This window comes from Eumetopias jubatus, unplaced genomic scaffold, assembly GCF_037043125.1.
Source record: "Eumetopias jubatus isolate StellerSeaLion01/CBP00866 unplaced genomic scaffold, mEumJub1_p1.0 scaffold_1, whole genome shotgun sequence".
NCBI lineage: Eukaryota > Metazoa > Chordata > Mammalia > Carnivora > Otariidae > Eumetopias > Eumetopias jubatus.
This window is the reverse complement of record NW_028274807.1, coordinates 214,474,927-214,495,552: the sequence shown is the minus strand read 5'-3', so window position 1 is coordinate 214,495,552 and position 20,626 is coordinate 214,474,927. Positions and strand designations below refer to the sequence as shown.

Genomic DNA, 20,626 nt, shown 5'->3' with positions numbered 1-20,626 from the left:
ACGTGGAGGGCTGTGGGCACGCTGCAGGGCCCCTGAAAAGCGAGCCGCTGGTACGGCAAGGGCATGTGTGAGAACGCGTAGGCAGCCCTGTGCATACACTTGGGCTTAGGCGCGCGGGCGACATGCCTTCCAGCTCTGGAGCACGATCTGATTGGTGGATTCGGGTTTCCCGGGAGACGCTCTGCGCATGCTCAAACTAGCCGGCCCACGGGCGGCTATGCGCCAGCTAGAGCCCTCCCTGGTGGCGGGTTCGGGAGACGATGAACGTCAGTGTGCGCACACCCAGACGCTCGAGGAGGGGGGCGTGTTGTGTGCGGCTTCGCGTTCCCCGGGAGACGAGGTGCGCATGCTCGGACGCCAGGCGTTGTGCTGGCGGCTGCGCGCTCAGGTTCAGGCTCCAGTCTGCGCATGCCCAGACTGTGAGGCGACGCCCAGCGGCGGTTGAAGCGTGTTGCTGGCGCTGGGTCTTCGTACGAGATGCTGGTGTCGGTGCTGTTGGCGGCGGCGACCCTGCGGCTCTGCTTGCTGGCCAGAGTTCAGCCGCTGTGCCGGTGGGGCTGCCTTCCCCGGGGAGGGGTGCTGCCCAGGGTCGGGGAGGGGGCCCGGCTCGTTCCTGAGCGGAGGCTCCCCAATCTCGTTAAGGCTTCCCAGTTTCTTGTTCTAGAAATTGAACTTGCTGTTTCCGGTTCTTTCACCCCAACTCGTCCAGCGCATCACAAAGTCCCGCCACTGCCACTTCAAAGCTTGGGCCCGATTCCTACCCTAGGAGCCACGTCCGCTGTCGCCGCCGCCCTAGCCGTGCGCTTCTCTCCATCGCCCACTCCCGCAGCCAGAGGGATCATTTGTAAACCAGTCTGATCTCGTCTTCCCCTTGCCCTGATTCTCTGTGGCGCCCAAGATAAAACCCAAGTTCCTGGCCCAGTCTACATTTCCCCTTATGATCTGGCCCAGGCATTCTCAACAGCTGCGCTGCTGACAGTTAGGATACTCTTTGGGGTGGGGCCGTCCTGTGCTGTGTAAGATGTTGCGCAGCATCCCTGCCCTCCACACGCTGGATGCCAGTAGTACTTCCTTACCCAGGCTTGACAATCCGTCAAGAATGTCTCTAGCCACTGCCAAGCATCCCCTGGAAATTTGAGAATCAGCAGTCTGGCCCCTGCCTACCCCTGAATCAATGCTCCAGTCACACCATCCCTTGAACAAGCCAAACTGGCCATAGCCAGCCTTGGGGACAGGGGAGATGACGCTTGCTACTCCCTCTGCCTGGCACAGTTTGCTTCCAGATTTCTGCGTGGCTGGTTCCTGATCCTGGTTTAAGGCATTCTGATCCCGACTTACTTAAAAAGCACATCCTTATTTAAAGCACTCCCCCGCAACCCCGCAATGGCTTTTTCCTATCAATCACTAATTTCTGTTATTGTTTTGATAAATTTTTTGTCTGTTGTCACTAGAATATTAGCTCCATGAGGGTGTGGAGTATTTCTCTCACTCGTTACCCAGAACATTTTTAGATTTCAGTAAATATTATATTAGTGAATACTGTATGGAGGATGCCACGGGGGTTAGGCAGATAAATGCTAATGCCCAGTTCTTGTCCTCAGGCAATTCCTGCCTGGAGTAAGCTGTCATATTCAGCAGGGCCCTGTTTGCCCATGAAATAGTAAATGTGCCCTCCTGGTGCATGGCCTAACTTGATCTTTACAACAGTTGTCATGGAGCAGTGATTCCTTAGACCCAGCAAAATTAAAGACTCACTGACCTAAAGATACATAGCTAGTGAGCAAAAAGTAGAGTTTTCCAGTAAGATTTACCGATGGGATTTGTCCCAAAGTTAGAAAGACTGGTGATACCCAGTTCTCCCATTTCCTCACACTGGTTCTCCAAGTGTCATCCTGGACCACATCAGCATCACCTTGGAATTTGTTAGGCTTGCAGTCCCTGCATCTACTGAATCAGAGACTTGGAGGTGGGGCCCAGCAATCTACCCTTTATCAAATCTCCAGGTGCTTCTGGCATATGTCAAGCTAGAAAACCTCTGCTATAAGCTATAAACTGTACCAACATTCTTCAGCCACCAATACCATCCATCTCCCCGCCCCTGGCCACAGCCAAAAAGAGAAAGAAAACCCGTAACCCTAAAGCATCAGGAACAGGTATTTGAGGGTTAACCCAGAGATACCCTGGTAGGAGTCATGCTGAATATTCAGTAAAAATGACAGATGGTCTCTCTTGTCACTTACCTCTAGTAATCACACAGTGAGGACAGGAAAGGTGTTTCATATCAGTCAGCAAATTCAAGGGGTACGTGGCTCCATACTTCTCTCTCTCTCATTCATCACTTTCAGAACTAACACTTGCTAGTATTTCTCGGGCGCCCGTGATGTGTCAGGCATAGAACATTATCTAATCCCTACCATTGTACTTTGAAGTAGGGCTTAATCTTTCCCATTTCACTAAAAAAACTAGTTGAAAGCAATCAAATGACATGAAGAAAGCCAGGAGATGGAAGTGGGTTTAGAACTCAGATCCCCCTTTTCGGTGTTCATTTGCTACATTGTAACAAGAAGCAGACCCTTACTTTGCTTACATGACATCCTGCAAGAAGGGCCTTTTTTTTTTTCACCCCATGTGTGCCTACAATGCAGGAAGAAATATTTCACCTGTTAAAATGTGTTTCCTGTTGACATGGCATTATTTCAAAAGTGATGTCTGCATTTCTAAATCCTCTCCAAGCGCCTGGTCCCTAACGTGTTACCATTACAATTCCTCGTCCTCTGGTAATCTCTTTCAAATAACTCATGATCTGTAAATAAGCAATAACATGTACAAGGAATGCAATGTGATATCAGTAATTATCCTGTGAATCTTAATTTTTTATTTTGACATAATTGTAAATACGCAGCAATTTGCAAGTATAGCACAGTGATGTCTCGGGTACCCTTCACCCGGCTCCTTCCCTCCCTTGCCCCCCATGACATCTGTTGTCACCAGAGTGTACTAGGAAAACAGGAAAATTACATTACATTCCTATTATGCACCTACCTCAACTTCACCTATACAGTTTCAATGTTATACATCAGGAAATTGTTTTTCTCAGCTGTTCGTTATTATTAAGATTTGACTATCTCTCTAGGACCAACTGTATTTTTCATCTACGAGAGCACACTTGATTAAACATCCTTGCAAGAAAAACATAGCCCTGTATCTAGGGTAAGTGACCATTTTATATACTGTTATCTTCCTTTTTTTCTTTTTTTTTAAGATTTTATCCATTTATTTGACAGAGACACAGCGAGAGAGGGAACACAGGCAGGGGGAGTGTGAGAGGGAGAAGCAGGCTCTGCACTGAGCAGGGAGCCTGATGCGGGGCTCGATCCCAGGATCCTGGGATCATGACCTGAGCCAAAGGCAGACTCTTAACAACTGAGCCACCCAGGCGCCCCTGTTACCTTCCTTTTTATTAACATGTTAGATTTGCCCTCATTCATCCATTCAACAAACATTAAGGAAGATGGCCCTGCCCTGTGTTGCTGGTTGCTGGCCTGTAGGGAGTTCATAGTCAGGGTGGGAGTCAGAGGAAGAGAAATGAAGAAACCAGCAAATAAAAGAATTACAGTATGGTATGGTACCACCTGTCACAGATCCTGGATATAATTAATCATCACGGAGGGGGGCACATTCGAAGAAATGGGAACACTGCTCAGCGTGCACTTGGGGTCATCAGGGTGCAAGGTTAGAAAACCAGATGTGTACACCATACTGAAATGTTTACTCCTCCTCCTAAGGGCGGTGGAGGATTGGGGGCTACACAATTTGTGTTCAGGAGGATTTCAAGAGCCCAGCCCCCCCAAAAAAGAAAACCCAAAACAACAACATGCTAAAGCCTAAACAGAACGCAAGGCTGTAATAAAGGAGCAGGAGGGGACTCAGCAGGACTTATCAGTTCTCCTGGGGTGTGGAGAATGGAGGTGAGCAAGCAGTTTAAGGTGGCCCCCAAGTTTCTGGTGTAAGGAACGGGGTGGGGGAGAGAGTTGGCAGCATGGGATGACTTGCTGCTTGCAAGACATCGAGGACACATGAGGCCAGAGATGGGAACAGAAGGTCATCTACATGTCAGTGGTAGTTCTGGCCGCAGGCCATCACCCAAGGATCCCATGGTCATCAGCCAGAGGTTCTGGTGAATCTTGATTTTACAGAGCAGGTGGGAGAAGAGAAAGAGAAATTGGAACATAGGAGACAAAGAAGCTAAGGAAGGCAGGAGCCAAGGAGGAAGGGAGGGACGTCACAGAGAAGGCAGAGCACTTGGGTGAGGAAGCAACCAATGAAGCCGTGGGACAGACGGGAGAGAAAGCAAGGACACAGAGGTCCAAGGTTTGTGTCACTCTCTCCAGAAGCCAGGACATTCCGGCACCTGCTACAATGTGGATGAACTGGGGGGACGTTAGGCTCAATGAAATAAGCGAGACCCAGAAGGACACATCCCGTAGGACCCCACTCCTGGAGGTGCCCAGAGGAGTCCCATCCACAGAGACAGGAGAGGGTGGGCCTGGGGCAGGGGGTAGGGAGTCCGTGCTTCATGGGGACAGTCTCAGTTTGAGGAGATGGAAAGTTCTGGAGACGGAGGGTGGGGGTGGCTGCAGGACAGGGTGAGTGTGTGTCATGCCACTGAACTGGACATTAAAAATGATCATAATGGCATATTTTATGTATATTTTATCACAAATTGTGAAATACATTGTGTTTTACTGAATTCAAAAAATTAAAAATTTAAATTAATTAAATACAGTGCAGAATCCACGCAAACTGAGCATATTTCAAGCACTCAGTGGAGCTAATGGCAAGCGTGTCGGACAGCTCAGGGGCAGAATGTTTCCCTCGTCACATCTGCTTTAGAGCAGGAGTCACAAACAATGGCCTTTCAGGCCAGAGTCAGCCCTGCCACCTGATTTCGTATGGCTGGCGAGTTAAGAATAGTCTTTACATTTTTATATGATTGAAAAAAATCAAAAGTAGAACCGTATCTTATGACATGTGAAATGTGAAATTCAAATCTCTATGTCCGTAGTAGTTTTACTCTCTGTGGGGGCTTTTGTGCTACAAGAGCAGAGTTGAGTGGTCAAGACAGAGGCCATTGTGGCCCCTAAAATACTTCCTCTCTGTCCTTTTACAGAGGAAGTTTGCCAGCCCCCTAGCTTAGAGCATAACATGCTTAAATGATATCCTGATGCCCAGAACACACTGGAGTCAGAGAGGGTCTGATTCCAATAGCTTCAGGCAACGAGACATTCTAATGCTTAATACAATGATGAAAATGTCACTTTTTGCCTGTAGTGTTGGCAAGGATGAGGGCAAACGTGGATGAGGCTAACTGGGTTTGGACAGTTTGGCAGAATCTGTCAAAATGTTCAACACACATTCTCCGACACAATGATCCCATTTCTTGGCAGTTAAACTAAAATTATAATTTGTTTATGTTGCTGGTGCATATGCTTCCTGAGACCTTTGTCCCACCTGGAACCTCTCCCTAGAGCGTCCTTTCCTCTTGCAGTCAGGGGGAAGAGCATTCCAGGCGGCAGGGACAGCATGTGCAAAGGCCCCGAGGCAGGGCCTTGCTTGATCTTTGGAGGAACAGCTCAAGGACAATGAGTGAGGGGAAGGAGTAAAGGGAGATGTCAGCAGTATCAGATCACACGGGGCTTTGTAAGGTGTGGTGACAAATTTGGATTTCAGTGGAAAGCCACCAGAGATTAAGCAGGGGAGTGACACAATCTGACTTCTATTTTAAGGATCATTGATTGTTGGGTGCCAAACAGGAAGCAGAGAGGTGAGACAGCAGAAGGACACGAGTGAGGGGCTGAAGCTGTCCAGGGGGAGACCAGGGAAGCAGCATTGGAGGGAGATAGGATTAGGAGAGTAGTACATGGAAACTAGTGGCTCAGAGGAGGAGGGGTCTTGGGGCCAATCAAGGAAGGCTGCATGGAGGAAGGGGCATCAGGGACTAGTTGAAGCCCAGGTAGGATTTCAGTCCATCAGGGTGACTGTGTAGGGAAGGTCAATAGAGCTGAGGGCAAGAAGCCCTAGGGTAGGGAGACAGGTAGAACTCAGATCATGGAGCACCCTGTAGGCCAGTTAAGAAGTCTTGCCCGTGATCCTTTAGGATATAGGTAGCCAGTCAAGTTTTCTGAGTAGGAGCGTCGGCCTGGCTGATGCCAACAGCCACTGCCTTTGGAGCTGGCTGTTACCTTGTGCTATAACGTCATGATATATCTAATTTAAACATGTTTCCTGGTTTCTTTCCCTTGTTTACAGACATCATATTTTGTTGTCCACATGCCAGTCTTTTGCAAGACTGGCATGAGACTCCCCTACTTTTTAATTTACTGTTTTAAACTTTTTTTAAAAAGATTTTATTTATTTATTTGAGAGAGAAGCACAGAGCGAGATGCAGGGCTCGATCTCACAACTCTGAGATCCTGACCTGAGTCGAAACCAAGAGTCAGGTGCTTAACCAACTGAGTCACCCAGGTGCCCCTCTAATTTACTGTTTTCAAGTTGTGTCTAAAACCAGATCACATAAAATTTGAAGAAAAGCATATTCATAAGGTATTTGACCTTTAGCCTGTGAACAGTAGTGTTGATTTTGCATGTTCTTAAGTGTGTTGTTACTTCTGGATTCTTAACTAGGTTTCTAATAGCTAGGGTTCCTGAAAAAGTGAGCCACTGTATATTTATTTCAATCCCAAACTTGTTTCTTTGTATTTTTTTCCCTAGTGAACTAAAGAAGGTCTTGTAGGTAGAAACAATGTTTGGTCATCTTTATGTTCCCAGAGCCTAGTATCCAATAAATGTGTGCCAAATGCATGAATGAATAGAGTTTGTTAAAAAAAAAAAAAAGGTCAAAATAGGTGAAAACCTTATAGTAGTTCAGAAAACTTTTGTTTAGAATACTCACCTCAGGGGCACCTGGGTGGCTTAGTTGGTTAAGCACCTGACTTTTGATTTTGGCTCAGGTCATATATCAGGGTCATGAGATGAAGCCCTGCATTGGGCTCCCTGCTGGGCATGAAGCCTGCTTGGGATTCTCTCTCTTCCTCTCCCTTTGCCCCTCCTACCCACCAACCCCTGCCCCCCCCCCCACTTATATGCACATGTGTTTGCTCACTCTCTCTCTTTAAAAAGAAAAGAAGAGAAAAGAAAAGAAAACTCACCTCAATGACAGAGTCTAAAACAGAAACAAAACCCAAGGGCGCCTGACTGGCTCAGTCCATTAAGCATCTGACTCTCGATTTCAGCTCAGGTTTTGATCTCAGGGTTATGAGTTCAAGTCCCACATTGGACTCCATGCTGGGCATGGTGCCTACTTAAAAAAAGAGAGAGAGAAACAAAACCCCAAAATAAACAACTAAAAGAATATTCTACAGTTGATGCTTCAGTGATCCTTTCTCCTTCAATGTTTTATTGGTTTTGATGTCAACTGAATACTTGCTGAAAGTATTTAATCCTGTAAAAGAGACAATATAAAGGTAAAAACAGAGAATTGTATCACTCTAATTCAACTTTGTATTGGAGGTCCCAGCCAATGCAATGTGACAAGAGAAAGACATGAAATGTAAAACTTATTGGAAAGAAAGAGACACTTGCCAATCCGAGTATCAGCTACTAGAATTAATAACTGAGTGCAGCAAGAGGGCCAAATACAACACAGACATTGAAAACATCAACTCCTCTCTTGTAAACTAGCCATGAACACTCAGGAAAGGCAGTTATGAAAAATATCAATCTTAATAACAATAAAACTTTAAAACACATAAGAATTAACTCAGCATTTCCTTTCTGTCTAAAACCATCAAAGTCTCTTGGAGGAGGCAGAAGAAAAAAGATCTGGATAAGGAAGCAATATACCATGTTCATGGATGGCCTTCCACTTCTTAAAAGTTTCCTGCCTGAGGAAACAATGTTTCTTTCATGCATACACATTCCTGGTCTGAAACCTTTTACTTTAGTGAGATTAGAACTATATAAATGACAAAGCTGAAGTTCATCCTGAGTAAGACAAGCTATTGCTTAATGTACATTTTATATAGTTTTATATTTGACATGCTCACACTTTTAAAATGTTATTTCAAGAAGTCAAATACCCAATCTATAGAGGTTTACTCATGCAAAGATGATAGATAGATAGATAGATAGATAGATAGATAGATAGATAGATAGATGATAGATGATAGATAGATAGATAGATAGATAAAACCTAAACCTAAACCTTGTTTTTAAAAAGGGGGGCACCTGGGTGACTCAGTCAGCTGGGCATCTGATTCTTGATTTCAGCTCAGGTTGTGATCTTGGGGTCGTAAGATCGAGCCCCATGTCTGGCTCTGTGCTCAGTGGGAAGTCTGCTTGGGATTCTCTCTCTCCCTCTGCCCCTCCCCCCTGCTCACACACACCTCTCTCTGTAAAATAAAATTTGTTAAAAAAGGAATTTTGTTTGAATAGAACATTTTAGAGTGTCTGGCATTATCTTTTTTTCTTTTTTGTGTGAAATTTTCCTAATTTAACTTTTTTATTGTCTATTTCAGAAGGCAAATTTTTTTCACGAGAGATAATTTCAAAAGTAGTCTCCTTCCACTTTCCATCCCTGCATCAATGAAGGTAGTCATTTTACTGAACCATCTGAAGGATTCTCAACATAAGTAGCACTCAGGGGGAAGATACAGTTTGGAAATATCACACTAGTCTGTTTTTGTTAGTTTGGGAGCTTGTATTACAATGTACCTCTTAAAGATACTGAGAATAATTTCTAAGCCAGAAGAAGGGTTGATTTATTCTGCCCTTACTACTAATATAGGCTGTTTTTTCTGAAGCAGAATTGTTGGAAGTGCTCCTTATAACTGTTTGTGTATTATGAATAGATAGATTATATGCACTAATTTCAGGGCCTCCCTAAATTGTCCTAAACCAAAACAGAAAAACCTTTGCCCTCTGAGTAACTATCTTGAGAAATTCTACCACTGGGTCCTATACTAAAGAAGGCTTTGCCATCTATTAAAATGCCAATGTTTCTCTTATAAGCAACACATTTATCATTTATGTTCATCGTTCATAATTTACACTTTAGGCTTTATCTTCGGAGAAAGTTTTGATAAGGAGGAAGGAGGTATCCGAGGGCACCAAACACCAACTCCAAGCTCTCAGTTTCAGTCCCAGCTGAGCCCAGAATATTCAGTTCCCAACACCTAGGAACCAAACAACTCTTGCTGGCATACATGTTTCTTAAATGTGCATCTAGACATCTTATTTTCCTAATAGTCCAGAAGGATGCACTTCCTGATATCCTGTGTCGTTATTTTTAGGTTGGCACACCAGAAGTAACATCGGCACATATCGCTGACTCAGTATTGCTGTTAGTAGTGAATCAAAAAATCTACATTTATGATTATGAAGCCAATTCCTGGAACGCATCTATAGGTATACGTGTTTTGTATTTTTTTAAAATTTTGTTTGCAATCTGCCAACATCCAAGCACAGGTTTATTAATTTTGGAAATACAAACAAAGCTGCTCCTTGGATGTCAGCGCCTAGACACTACCTTGTCCTTTAAAATTCAAATGAAAATTGTACGGTGGGAACCTAGTGTTTCTGTCAGGGATTGTAGTTACAAACCACAAAAACCTGCTCTGATACGATTGGAGAAATGAGGGACGTCAGCGGGAATTGCATTGGAGTGGATGTCAGCGAGGATCAAGGAGGGCCAAGAATGCACATACATGCTCGGTGACAAGGCTGGGTGATGGGAATATTCAGTCCCACCTCCTGCCCCTTAGGGACAGGGAACAGAGAGAAGGTAAGCTGTTTGAAGAGAGAGAAAGAAGAGAACGCTCACGGAGGAGGCAAGGGGATGAGGTCAAGAATGAAGACAAGGGAGATGCCATTCTTAAGAAAAGGATGGCCAGGGACCCATTGTGATGAGAAAGGTGTCAGTTTGGGGCACCTCGGTGGTTCAGACAGTTGGGCATTTGACTCTTGATTTTGGCTCGGGTCATGATCTCAGGAGGTGGGATCGGGCCCTGCATTGGGTTCCCTGCTCAGCGTGGAGTCTACTTCTCCCTCTCCCTCTGCTCCTCTCTACCCTCCTGCTCTCTCTCTCTCCTAAATAAAATGTTTTAAAAAAATTTTTTAACAAAAGAAAAGAACAGAAGAGAAAAGAGAAAAGAAAAGGGGTCAGTTCAAGGTTTTTCAACCCTAGCACTGCTGACATTTAGGGCCAGGTCATTCTCTGTGGGGGGGCCGCCCTGGGCACTGTGGGGATTTGGAGCAGCATCCCTGGCCCCTCCCACCTCCTGCCAGGAGCGCCCCTCCCCTCTCCCCATCCTGACACCACAAATGTCCCCAGACATCATCCACTGGATGCTCACTGGGAGTCAAAAATCTCCTCGGTCAAGAGTCACAAGCGTTGGTAGATCACCATCTTGCAGTTCGTTATTCTTTTACTTATATTAGTTTTGGCGAAAGACTGTGGACCCCACGAGAGGGAACCTTGCCCAGCCAGTGTGGTGTCTGCCAGGTGCTTGCTGAGCCCTGGCTGGAGAGGGGCTGGCAGCCTCCTGGGAGGGACAGGGAAGCACAGCAGAAGAGCCACACCTTGGTTTGGCCTCTGTCTGACTTCTCATTACAGTGTTGGGATTTGACCCCCAACAACAAGGTGACCGGGCAATGCAGAGTGAATGATGCTTGGTGGGGTGGGGGGTGTGGGTAAAGAATGTACCTAACCCAGGTGGAGCCAAGTCCCAGGGCTACTGTCAGGGACTGTAGTAACAAGCCCCAAGCTGCTCTGACCAGCCTGGGGGCCATGTCATCAGCTGTCACATCCAAACCAAACACCCAGCTGCCTCCATCCATTCCTTGCAGAACTTACTGCCCGCAGCCAAATTGTCACATAGCCCTCTCTGCTTTTGCTCCCTTCGTCTCACTCCCTCCAAAATTCACCCATGAGCTGGCTCTTGCTTTGCTGCCTGGTTATCCCCCTCCTGACTTTCTGCATCACTTCTTTTCTCTCTCACATTTCATGCCTCTTTCTCCTTTTTGGGGTGGGGGGAAGGGAGCATAAAAGTCACATAAAACTGACCATTTTAACATTTTAAAATGTACAATTCAGTGGCATTTGGTACATTCCCAATATTGTGCAACCATCACCACTGTCTAGTTCTGGAACATTCCATCACCCCAAGAAGAAAGACTGTCCCCATCAGCAGTCACTCCCCACCCCCTCCCCAGGCCCTGACAGCCACACACCCACTTCCTGTCTCTGTGGACATGCCTGTTCTGGACATTTCACACACGTGGAATCACACACTGGCTTTTTTGTGTCTGGCTTCTCTCCCTGAGCGTTGTGTTTTCGAGCTTCCTCCCCATTTTAGCGTGTGTCAGCGGCTCGCTCCTTTTTAAGGCTGAATAATATTCCCCTGTATGGATGAACCACTTTTGTCCATTCATTAGCTGCTGGACACTTGGCTCGTTTCATCCTTTTAGCCATTGTGCAATATTGCTTTTGTGCACATTCCCGCATGAGTTTGTATGTGGACATAGGTTTTCAGTTCTCTTGGGGTAACCTAACCTAGGAGTAGAATTGCTGGGTCATCTGGAAACTCCATGTTTTAACATACTGAGGAACCGTAAGTGCTCCTCGTAGCATAATTCAGTCCTGTCTCTATTCTTTCTCTTCTCTCCATCACTTTCTTTAATAGCATCCAAAGGGCTGAATCCCCAGCCCCGCTCCCACCATCTACCTTCTGTCTCTATGGACGGGACTCCTCTGGGGACCTCCTGGGAGCGGGGTCCTGCAGGATGTGTCCTTCTGGGTCTGGCTCCTCTCACTGAGCACAATGTCTTCAAGGTCCATCCTTGTTGCGGGAGGTGTCAGAATGCCCTTCCTTTTTAAGGCCAAATAATATTCCACTGTGTGTCTACAGGACATTTTTGCCCATCCATTCATCATTTGTCAGTGGACACCTGGATTGCTTCCATGTCTTAGTTAATGTGAATAATCCTGCCTTGAGTCTCTGCTTCCGGTTCTTTTGGGTAGAGATCCAGAAGTGGGATTGCCAGATCTCTATTTTCAATTTCTTGAGGAAATGTCATCCTGTTTGCCACACCACACACACCCATTTACATCCCCACCAGCAATGCACGAGGCTCCCAGTTGCTCCCCATCCTTGCCAACACTGGATGTCTGATTCTTTGATAATAGCCATCCTAATACCTGAGTGCCACCTCACTGTGGTTTTGCTTTGCATTTCTCTGATGATCAGTGATGCTGAGAGCACCTTTTCCTGTCTTTGTTGGCCGCGTGTATATTTTCTTTGGAGCTGAGGCTTCTGCTCTTGTAATAGAATCAAAGAAGGCCTCCCTAAGAGAAAGGGGCCCTTCCTGCAATTTTGGCAGGGTCCTAAGAGTTCCTGCGAAACCAGTGGTTCTCAGTTGTGACAGGTATGCCCCTCTTGGCAATGTCTGGAGATCGTTTTAGTTGTTAAGACTGGGGGAGGGTGCCACTGGCGTGTCGAGTCAGCAGAGAGCGGTGCTGCGAAACCGTGCAGGACCGCCCCACAACCGAGAACCATTGGCCCCAAAATGTCAGTAGTGTTAAGGTTGAGAAACCCTGCTCTACCCCTTCCCCTGAAATTTAGGGAGCTTGTGGTTTATTTATTTATTTATTTATTTTAAGTAGGCTCCACACCCAACGTGGGGCTTGAACTCACAACCCCAAGATCAAGAGTCGCAGGCTTCACCGACTGAGCCGGCCAGGCGCCCTGGAAGCTCATGTTTTTTAAAATGATCTTGTCCTCTTAGGTATAGAACACCCTGTTTCACATGTTTCTGGTGACAACTGTTGTTATAGTGGACATCCCTTTTGCGTGGTGAGTATATGATGTGGAGCCTGTCATTTTTTTTTTCTTACTCTGTTTTGAACATAGATCATTGTGAATGAAAATATGGACAGAGTAATCCGTGAGGGCTGGGGCATCGGGTTCCATGAAGGACCTGGGCAGGATCCCTTCCCCAGGGTTCAGAAGAGGACCTGAGATATGGGATCACCTGGCTGACACACTAGGAATATATCCATCTACCTTCCTTTTTTAAACTTGTTGTTTTGAAATGATTATAGACCCTGCAGGAAGTCCCACGCCCCCCTCACCAATGGTCCCGCCAATGGTTCCACCTTACATAACTATAATAAAAAACTAAAGCCGGGAAGCTGACATGGAAATAACGTGTGTGTCTAATTCTGTGCCATTTATCACATATGTGAAGTCACAGGAGGACTTCTGCCTTTGAAATACTGGACTGTTCCATCACCCCAAAGCTCTCCCTCCATACATCCCTGCCCTGCGGTCCCTAACCCCTGGCGGACACTAAATCTGTTCTCCATCTCTATAATCTCATCATTTCAAGAATGTTGTATACATGGGATCCTACAACATGAAACTCTGGGGGTTAGCTTTTCTCTGCAGAATGCTCTGGAGACACCTCCCACTGGTTGTGTGTATCTAATACATTCCCCTTTGTCATCGAATAATACTGGTTGTTTCCACTTTTTGGTTATTATGAGTAAAGCTTCTATAAACATTCATTTGTGTTTACACATAAGTTTTCATCTCTGGGATAAATGCCCAGGAGTGTGATTACGGGCACATCTGTCTCCTTTTTTCAATTGAGATACAACAGTGTATAAATTTAAGGTGTACAATGTGTTGATTTGATACATTTACATGTTATAAATAGATGACCACCATAGCATTAACTAATACCTCCATCACATGATCATCATTTCTTTTTTGTGGTATAATACAGTCTTGTCTGTAATCACTATGCTGTGTACTAGATCTCTAGAACTTACTTATCTACCCGTTGCAAGCTTGTACCCTTAGAGAACATTTCCCCAACCCCTCTAACCCTCTGTCTCCTTTTAAAGAGACTGTTTTATGTGTTTGTGTTCTTCCAGGATATAAGTAATTCAGTTTTTGCTTATTTGCATGGAGATCAGATCTCTCAGACCAATGTCTATTTCTCAAACACCCAGGGATACAGATTTCAGAAGTTTGCCTATGAAAGACAGGTATGTTTAATTTGGTAAAAAAGTGAACAAGAAAAATAATAAATATATATTTATGTCCTGCATGGTGGTAGTAATTAACAATCGCTGGGTGAACAAGGGCTTTTCTCTTTTTAAGAGTCTGATGGGCTGGGCACCTGGGTGGCTCAGTTGGTTGGGCGACTGCCTTCGGCTCAGGTCATGATCCTGGAGTCCCGGGATCGAGTCCCGCATCGGGCTCCCTGCTCAGCAGGGAGTCTACTTCTCCCTCTGACCCTCCCCCCTCTCATGTGCTTTCTCTCTCTCATTCTCTCTCTCTCAAATAAGTAAATAAATAAATCTTAAAAAAAAAAAAAAAGTCTGATGGGCTGGGAGAGTAGGGAAAATTCCCGGTCAAAGGAGCTGGCTGGGAAGATTAGGAAGTTAAGAAAGGTTTCAAAAGGTGTTAGGTCATTGGATGGTTTCAGGAGTACTTATGTAAATAAACCTGGTGCCACAGTGAAGTCTGCACTTAACCCCAGGCCCGCCCAAAGATCGGTACCATCAGGTACCATCCTCATCCCAGTTATACAGAGGAAAGAACTCTCGTGGGTCAGTTCCCACCCTCCGCAAATTACATTCATCCAGAACCGCAGAACGTAACCTTACTTGGAAATCGGATCTTTGCAAATTTAATGATTTAAGATGAGATCATACTGAATCAGGGGTGGGTCCTCAATCCCATGCCTGTTGTCCTTCTAAGAGGACATGGAGAGATGCACACAGAGAAGGAGGCCATGTGAAGATGCAGGCCACATTGCAGGGATGCATCTGCAAGCCAGGAGAAGCCGAGGATTCCTGGCAACCACCAGACACTGGAAGAGAGAGATGGCGAGGTTTCTTCCTCAGGGGAACCAGCACTGCCAACACCTTGATTTCAGACCTCCGGCTTCCCTCTTCCACCGATGTGACGGTCCTTTCTGTCGTTTTTGCACCATCAAGCACAGGGCGGCTCCAGGACACGGATACATGGCTGAAGGCACAGAGCGGTGCAGAGCCTTTACCACACAGCCTGGCAGAGCTGAAGATCCGAACAGCTGAAGTGGGACAGGATGCTTGGGTGGCACAAGGAGGCTTCGTGCTGACCCAGAGAGTGGCTCCTCCCCCGGACGCTCGGGAAGTATGTGCAAAGCAAGGCAGGGAGTCCACTCTGCTCTCGAGCTCTGACCGGGTCCTGAATGGGGTTTCTCTGCCCTGCCCGGGAGGCCCAAGGGAGCCTAGAACCTAACTGATGACATATTTACGTCCAAAATTAGGCCTAGAAGGACTTAACATGTGTGCTCAGTTGAAAATGATCATCGCTAAAAAACCTGATAGGTAGGTAGATAATAGGAATCAGCTCACATGCTTAGTGGGGCAGGGAAGCCCCACCATCTACCATCTGTGAGCTGGAGAACCAGGAAGTCTGAAGTTTGAGGGCAGAAGATGGACAGGACATCCCAGCTCAAGAAGAGAGAACAAATTCCCTTTTCCTCCTCCTCTTTGTTCTACGCGGGCCCCCAACGGATTGGGTGATGCCCGCCCACACCGGTGAGAGTGATCTTTATCAGGTCGACTAAATTAAATGTGAATCTCTTCCAGGGTCACCTTCACAGACACACCCAGAAATGATGTTTTACCTGCTACCTGCGCGTTCCTTAGCTCAGTCTGGCTGACACATAAAATGAACCAACACAAGTTCACCCCTTGTCAACTTGGCACCCCTATGCATCTCCTTCAACCATCCTTAGTCTCCAAATAAAGACACTGACAAGGTCATCATTCCACCCAATACAATACAACCATCCTAAGCACAACTAAAAATGCACTCCTCCCTTCTATATGAAGTTTACTCTTCTTTTTGATGTCTCCTCACTCAGACATCAATTATTAATACAATAGTCTTTCTGCTCTGTGGGTGTGCCTGTGTGTGTGTGTGTGTGTGTGTGTGTGTGTGGTTATTGTTTTCGAGGCCAGAAGGCTGATGTACCTGAGCAGTTGTGATTCATTTCCTTGGAGTTCTGCCAGCAGGGGAGGAGTTGGGGTGTCTGGTGGGGAGATGAAGGGCTGGAAAGTCCAGCAACCTCTGCCATTTGGGATGGGTTGACTGTGAGTCTTGGTCACCTTGGGTCACCATAACAGACATCACAGACTGGGTGACTTAAACAGCAGACATTTATTTCTCACAGTTCTGGAGGCTGGAAAATCCAAGATCCAGATGCTGGCTGATTCAGCTCCTGGTGAGGGCTCTCTTCCTGGCTCACAGAGGGCCACCTTCTTACTGTGTTCTCGCATGAAGAGAGAATGCTTGGTGTCTCTATCTCTTTTTTTAAAGATTTAATTTATTTGAGAGAGAGAGAGAGCATGAGCAGGGGGAGGGACAAAGGGAGAGGGAGAAGCAGACTCCCCACTGAGCCGGACCCCGAGATCATGACCTGAACCGAAGGCAGACGCTTAACCAACGGAGCCACCCAGGTGCCCCTCCCAATATGAATTCTTGACCAGGTGCTCTGGTGTCTCTTCTTATAAAGACACTAACACCATCATCGGGGCCCCACTCTCGGGACCTCATCTAAACCTACTTAGCTCCCAAAGGCCCCACCTCCAAGGACCATCCATCTCATCAGGGGTGCTAGTTTGAATGCCCCCCCCCAAATTTCTATATTGCCATTCTAATGCCTGATGTGATTGTATTAGGAGGTGAGGCCTTTGGGAGTGTTTAGATCATAAGGGTGGAGTCCCTGTGAATGGGATCAGAGCGCTTCTAAAAGAGGAGGCCACAGAGAGCTTGCTAGCCTCCTCCCATGTGAGAACACAGAAGACTGTAACCTGGAAGTGGGCCCTCACTTGACCATGCTGGGACCTTGATCTCAGATTTCCAGCCTCCACAACTGTGAGCAGTAAACCTCTGTTGCTTATAAGCTACTTGTCTGTGGCATATTCTGTGATACAGCCAACATGGACTAAGATGGAGTTAGGATCTTAACATACGAATTTTGGGGGAGACACAATTCAGTCCATGGTGCTGTTTATAATAGAAAACTCCCAGGGCGCCTGGGTGGCTCAGTCGTTAAGCATCTGCTTCCGGCTTGGGTCGTCATCCTGGGGTCCTGGGATCGAGCCCCACATCGGGCTCCCTGCTCCGCGGGAAGCCTGCTTCTCCCTCTCCTGTTCCCCCTGCTTGTGTTCCCTCTCTGGCTGTCTCTCTCTCCCCATTCAAGGTTCTGTCCTACATGCTACATTTCCATAGAGGGGAAATAGATCGTAACAAAAAGACTTTCCTTCATTTTAGCTTATGAGGTAATCTGGAGTTAAAATCAAATGCGTTAATGATTTATTCATATGTGATATTTGTTTGTTTTATAGGCAGAACTAGTCGGATCTTTGGGTGGGATCTTCTACTTTCACTCCTTGTCACAGGTTGGGGTGCTTCTCATTGATCAGGGAAAGGTGAGTAACTTTGGACTGAGAAGAAAGACTTAAATGACCTTTGCCCCAAGCCAGGTTTTTGTTAAGACACACACTTGGATTTTCGTATCTGAAATCCATCTAGCTTTTCATTCACCTGTTCATCCATGTGTCCATCTACTTAACTATCCATCTGTCCATCCATCCAACCATCCATCCAACCATCCATCCAACCATCCAACCATCCATCCATCCATCCACCCACCTGTCCAACCTACTTATCCATCCGTCCATCTATCCATCCATCCATCCACCTACTTATCCACCCATTCACCCACCCACCTGTGCAGCTACGTACTCAGCCATTCACCCATCTGTTCACCTAACTATTCATCCATGCACCCATCTACCCACTCACACACCACCACCCTCCTCCCCCTTTCATTTGTTCATTCAGTCATGCACTTGGCAATATTTAAGTAGTGTCTAGGAGGTACTTAGCACTGTGCTGAACACTAGGGATAAAATACAAAGTATGTATTGCTGACAATGCACAAGATTGTTTTAAATGCTTCAGGTTGAACTCTTTGTTAATGATTATTTTCATGGGTATTCAGAAAATCAGTACATGACACCTGTGATCTCACAGATATCATCTAGAATAAGACTAAGTTAAGAAGAGGAGTCAGTCTGGGGCGCCTGGGTGGCTCAGTTGTTAAGCGTCTGCCTTCGGCTCAGGTCATGATCCCAGGGTCCTGGGATCGAGCCCCGCATCGGGCTCCCTGCTCCGCGGGAAGCCTGCTTCTCCCTCTCCCACTCCCCCTGCTTGTGTTTCCTCTCTCGCTGTATCTTTCTCTGTCAAATAAATAAAATCTTTAAAAAAGAAAAAAAAGAGGAGTCAGTCCATGTAAACTGCATTTGAAGAAAAAATATTAAGGCAGGAAAAGATTAAGTACAGTATTGCACCCTGGGTAGGTGGGATGTGCAGCTCTGGAGTTCAGGGGAGCCCCGCTGTCAGGAAGCTTCGGGAGGTTGGGCTGACGTCCGTGGCTGAAGCCCACACCCTCTGGCCATGAGCTGGGTCCCGTCCCTGCCCAGAGTGCCCTCATAACCACAGAGTCCAGGGTTACCACCTATGCACAGTTTCTCAGGCTGCCCACCTGCAATCCCACAGGCTTTGGCTGGCGGGTATCCACACTCGGGGGCGGGGGGCAGATGCACTGCAGGCTCTGGGGCTCGCTCCCTGCAAGTTTGCATTCCTAGTCTATGTCCAGTGAGCTGCCTCAGTCACAGCCTTCTTACGGAGGAGGAAACCTGCAGGGCACGTTTCTCTGTTCAGTACTCAGTACTCAGTGCTTTTCTGCTCCCGGCCCCCCGAGTGCCTGAAACTGCTGGAGTCTTTGGCTTGGGGCTCCCTCTGCAGGGAGCCAAGCCCCAGGCCTGACCCAGCTGCTGTACTGTTGCCTGGAGGGACAGCCCGGGCTCACGGCTTTCCCTGGCCTCACCTGGGAGCGGTTCAAGGCTGCCCTCCTTCAGGTTGGCGCGTTGCCTTAGTTGGCTACTCTGCCACCCACAGCTCGGGCCCCCAGGACAGGGGACAAGACGCAGCCGGTGTATTACACAGTGGGCCTGGGCTGGGGGCTGCGATGTGCACTCTCAGGCTCAGCACATTGTGCAGATGGGCCTGCACCCCCCCACCCCAAACCCCCCCCCACCCGGTGTCCTGGAGGTGGCAGCTGCAGGGGTCCAGCGCCATCCATCCTGCCCTGAGCGCTATGTCTCTGGCAGCCCAGGAGAGGGCAGGGCTCCTCAGCCTCCCACTGTGCACACTGGGGGAGGAGAGCTCTTTGTCCAGGGTTGGTCCAGGGCCATCCTGGGCACTGTGGGGTGTGGAGCAGTGGCCCCCCAGGCCAAGCCGGGAGCACCCTTAGTCCTGACAGCCCCTCGTATCCCCCCGGACATCACGCAGTGTCCCCTCGGGGCAGGGTCGCCCCAAGCTGAGAACCACTGGCCCAGATAATAAGATTTGAAGGAGGGGCGCCTGGGTGGCTCAGTCGTTAAGCGTCTGCCTTCGGCTCAGGTCATGATCCCAAGGTCCTGGGATCGAGCCCCACATCGGGCTCCCTGCTCCGTGGGAGGCCTGCTTCTCCCTTTCCCACTCCCCCTGCTTGTATTCCTGCTCTCGCTCTCTCTCTCTCTGTGTCAAATAAATAAATAAAATCTTTAAAAAAAAAAAAAAAAGATTTGAAGGAAGTCTCTGCCGCAAAGCACGCCGACCCCTGCTACTGCCGAGCCGGTGATGCCTTCCACAGATTCCGTGGTCTTTTCCTCTCAGGCTAGGTTCGGCTACTCAGAACACCCCCTGAACAGCAGTTTTGGGCTACCCTTCGACTACAATGGGACCCTGGACATCCTCATCACCCCGGGCCAGAAGGGCATTCTAATCTTCTGGTTTGAGAAGAGCCTGTTGGTTTCCAGAAACTCAGGTGAGCCAGGCCCAGGCTCTGGGTGTCCCCCTCTGGGCGGGGAAAGCACAGCTGGGTTTTCTCTCCCCTGCCTCCAGCAGGGGAGAGGCCTCCAGCCCATTCTCACTCTCGGTGCTGACCGTGTGCATCTCTCCCCCCGCCCCCCCACCCTGCCCCAGTGTCCTGCCCCCTGGAGTCCTGAGGGGGCCACGTGGGCAGGTTCCGAAAGTCGCCCACCAGTCACCTAGGGCCGAGCCCAAGTCTTCCCTCCAAGAACCACAAGCCTTGTTTTGGCGCCAAGGTCAGCAACTCCAGGACATGGCTCGAGGCTGCCCACTTGGACTTCCCCTGGCCAGAGAGAACTGGGAAAACAGCACAGCACCTCCTGCTGGCCTAGCTGAGGGATCCGAGCAATGCCCGCCAGCCTGCAGGAGACAAGAAGCAGAAGGCAGCCCCGCCCCCCACAGGGGAAAGGGGTCCTGTCATGGAAGACCACCCACTACGCCCACTTGTCAGGCCGCCTGAACACCATCGATCCCCTCCCCTCCCCCCAGTGCAAGAGAAGGCTCAGGGCTGGCCCGTCCATTTGGAGAGCTCACCCGAGAACGGAAGCTCTTGTTCCTTGCACGTGTTACCCATAGAGTCAAAG

At 47.8% G+C, this 20,626-nt stretch overlaps 1 protein-coding gene across 1 annotated transcript in view; it reads left to right on the top strand.

Annotated features, from left to right (window-relative positions):
• Positions 1–477: 477 nt before the first annotated feature.
• Positions 478–20,626, top strand: part of CATSPERD (catsper channel auxiliary subunit delta) — a 46,852-nt gene continuing 26,703 nt past the window's right edge. Inside the window, exons 1-9 of the mRNA XM_028126018.2 lie at positions 478–551; positions 2,247–2,301; positions 3,134–3,210; positions 8,577–8,649; positions 9,351–9,465; positions 12,844–12,911; positions 13,997–14,110; positions 17,471–17,554; positions 19,848–19,998. Of these exons, the coding sequence (XP_027981819.2) occupies positions 478–551; positions 2,247–2,301; positions 3,134–3,210; positions 8,577–8,649; positions 9,351–9,465; positions 12,844–12,911; positions 13,997–14,110; positions 17,471–17,554; positions 19,848–19,998 (811 nt within the window). The remainder of the gene's footprint in view (positions 552–2,246; positions 2,302–3,133; positions 3,211–8,576; positions 8,650–9,350; positions 9,466–12,843; positions 12,912–13,996; positions 14,111–17,470; positions 17,555–19,847; positions 19,999–20,626) is intronic.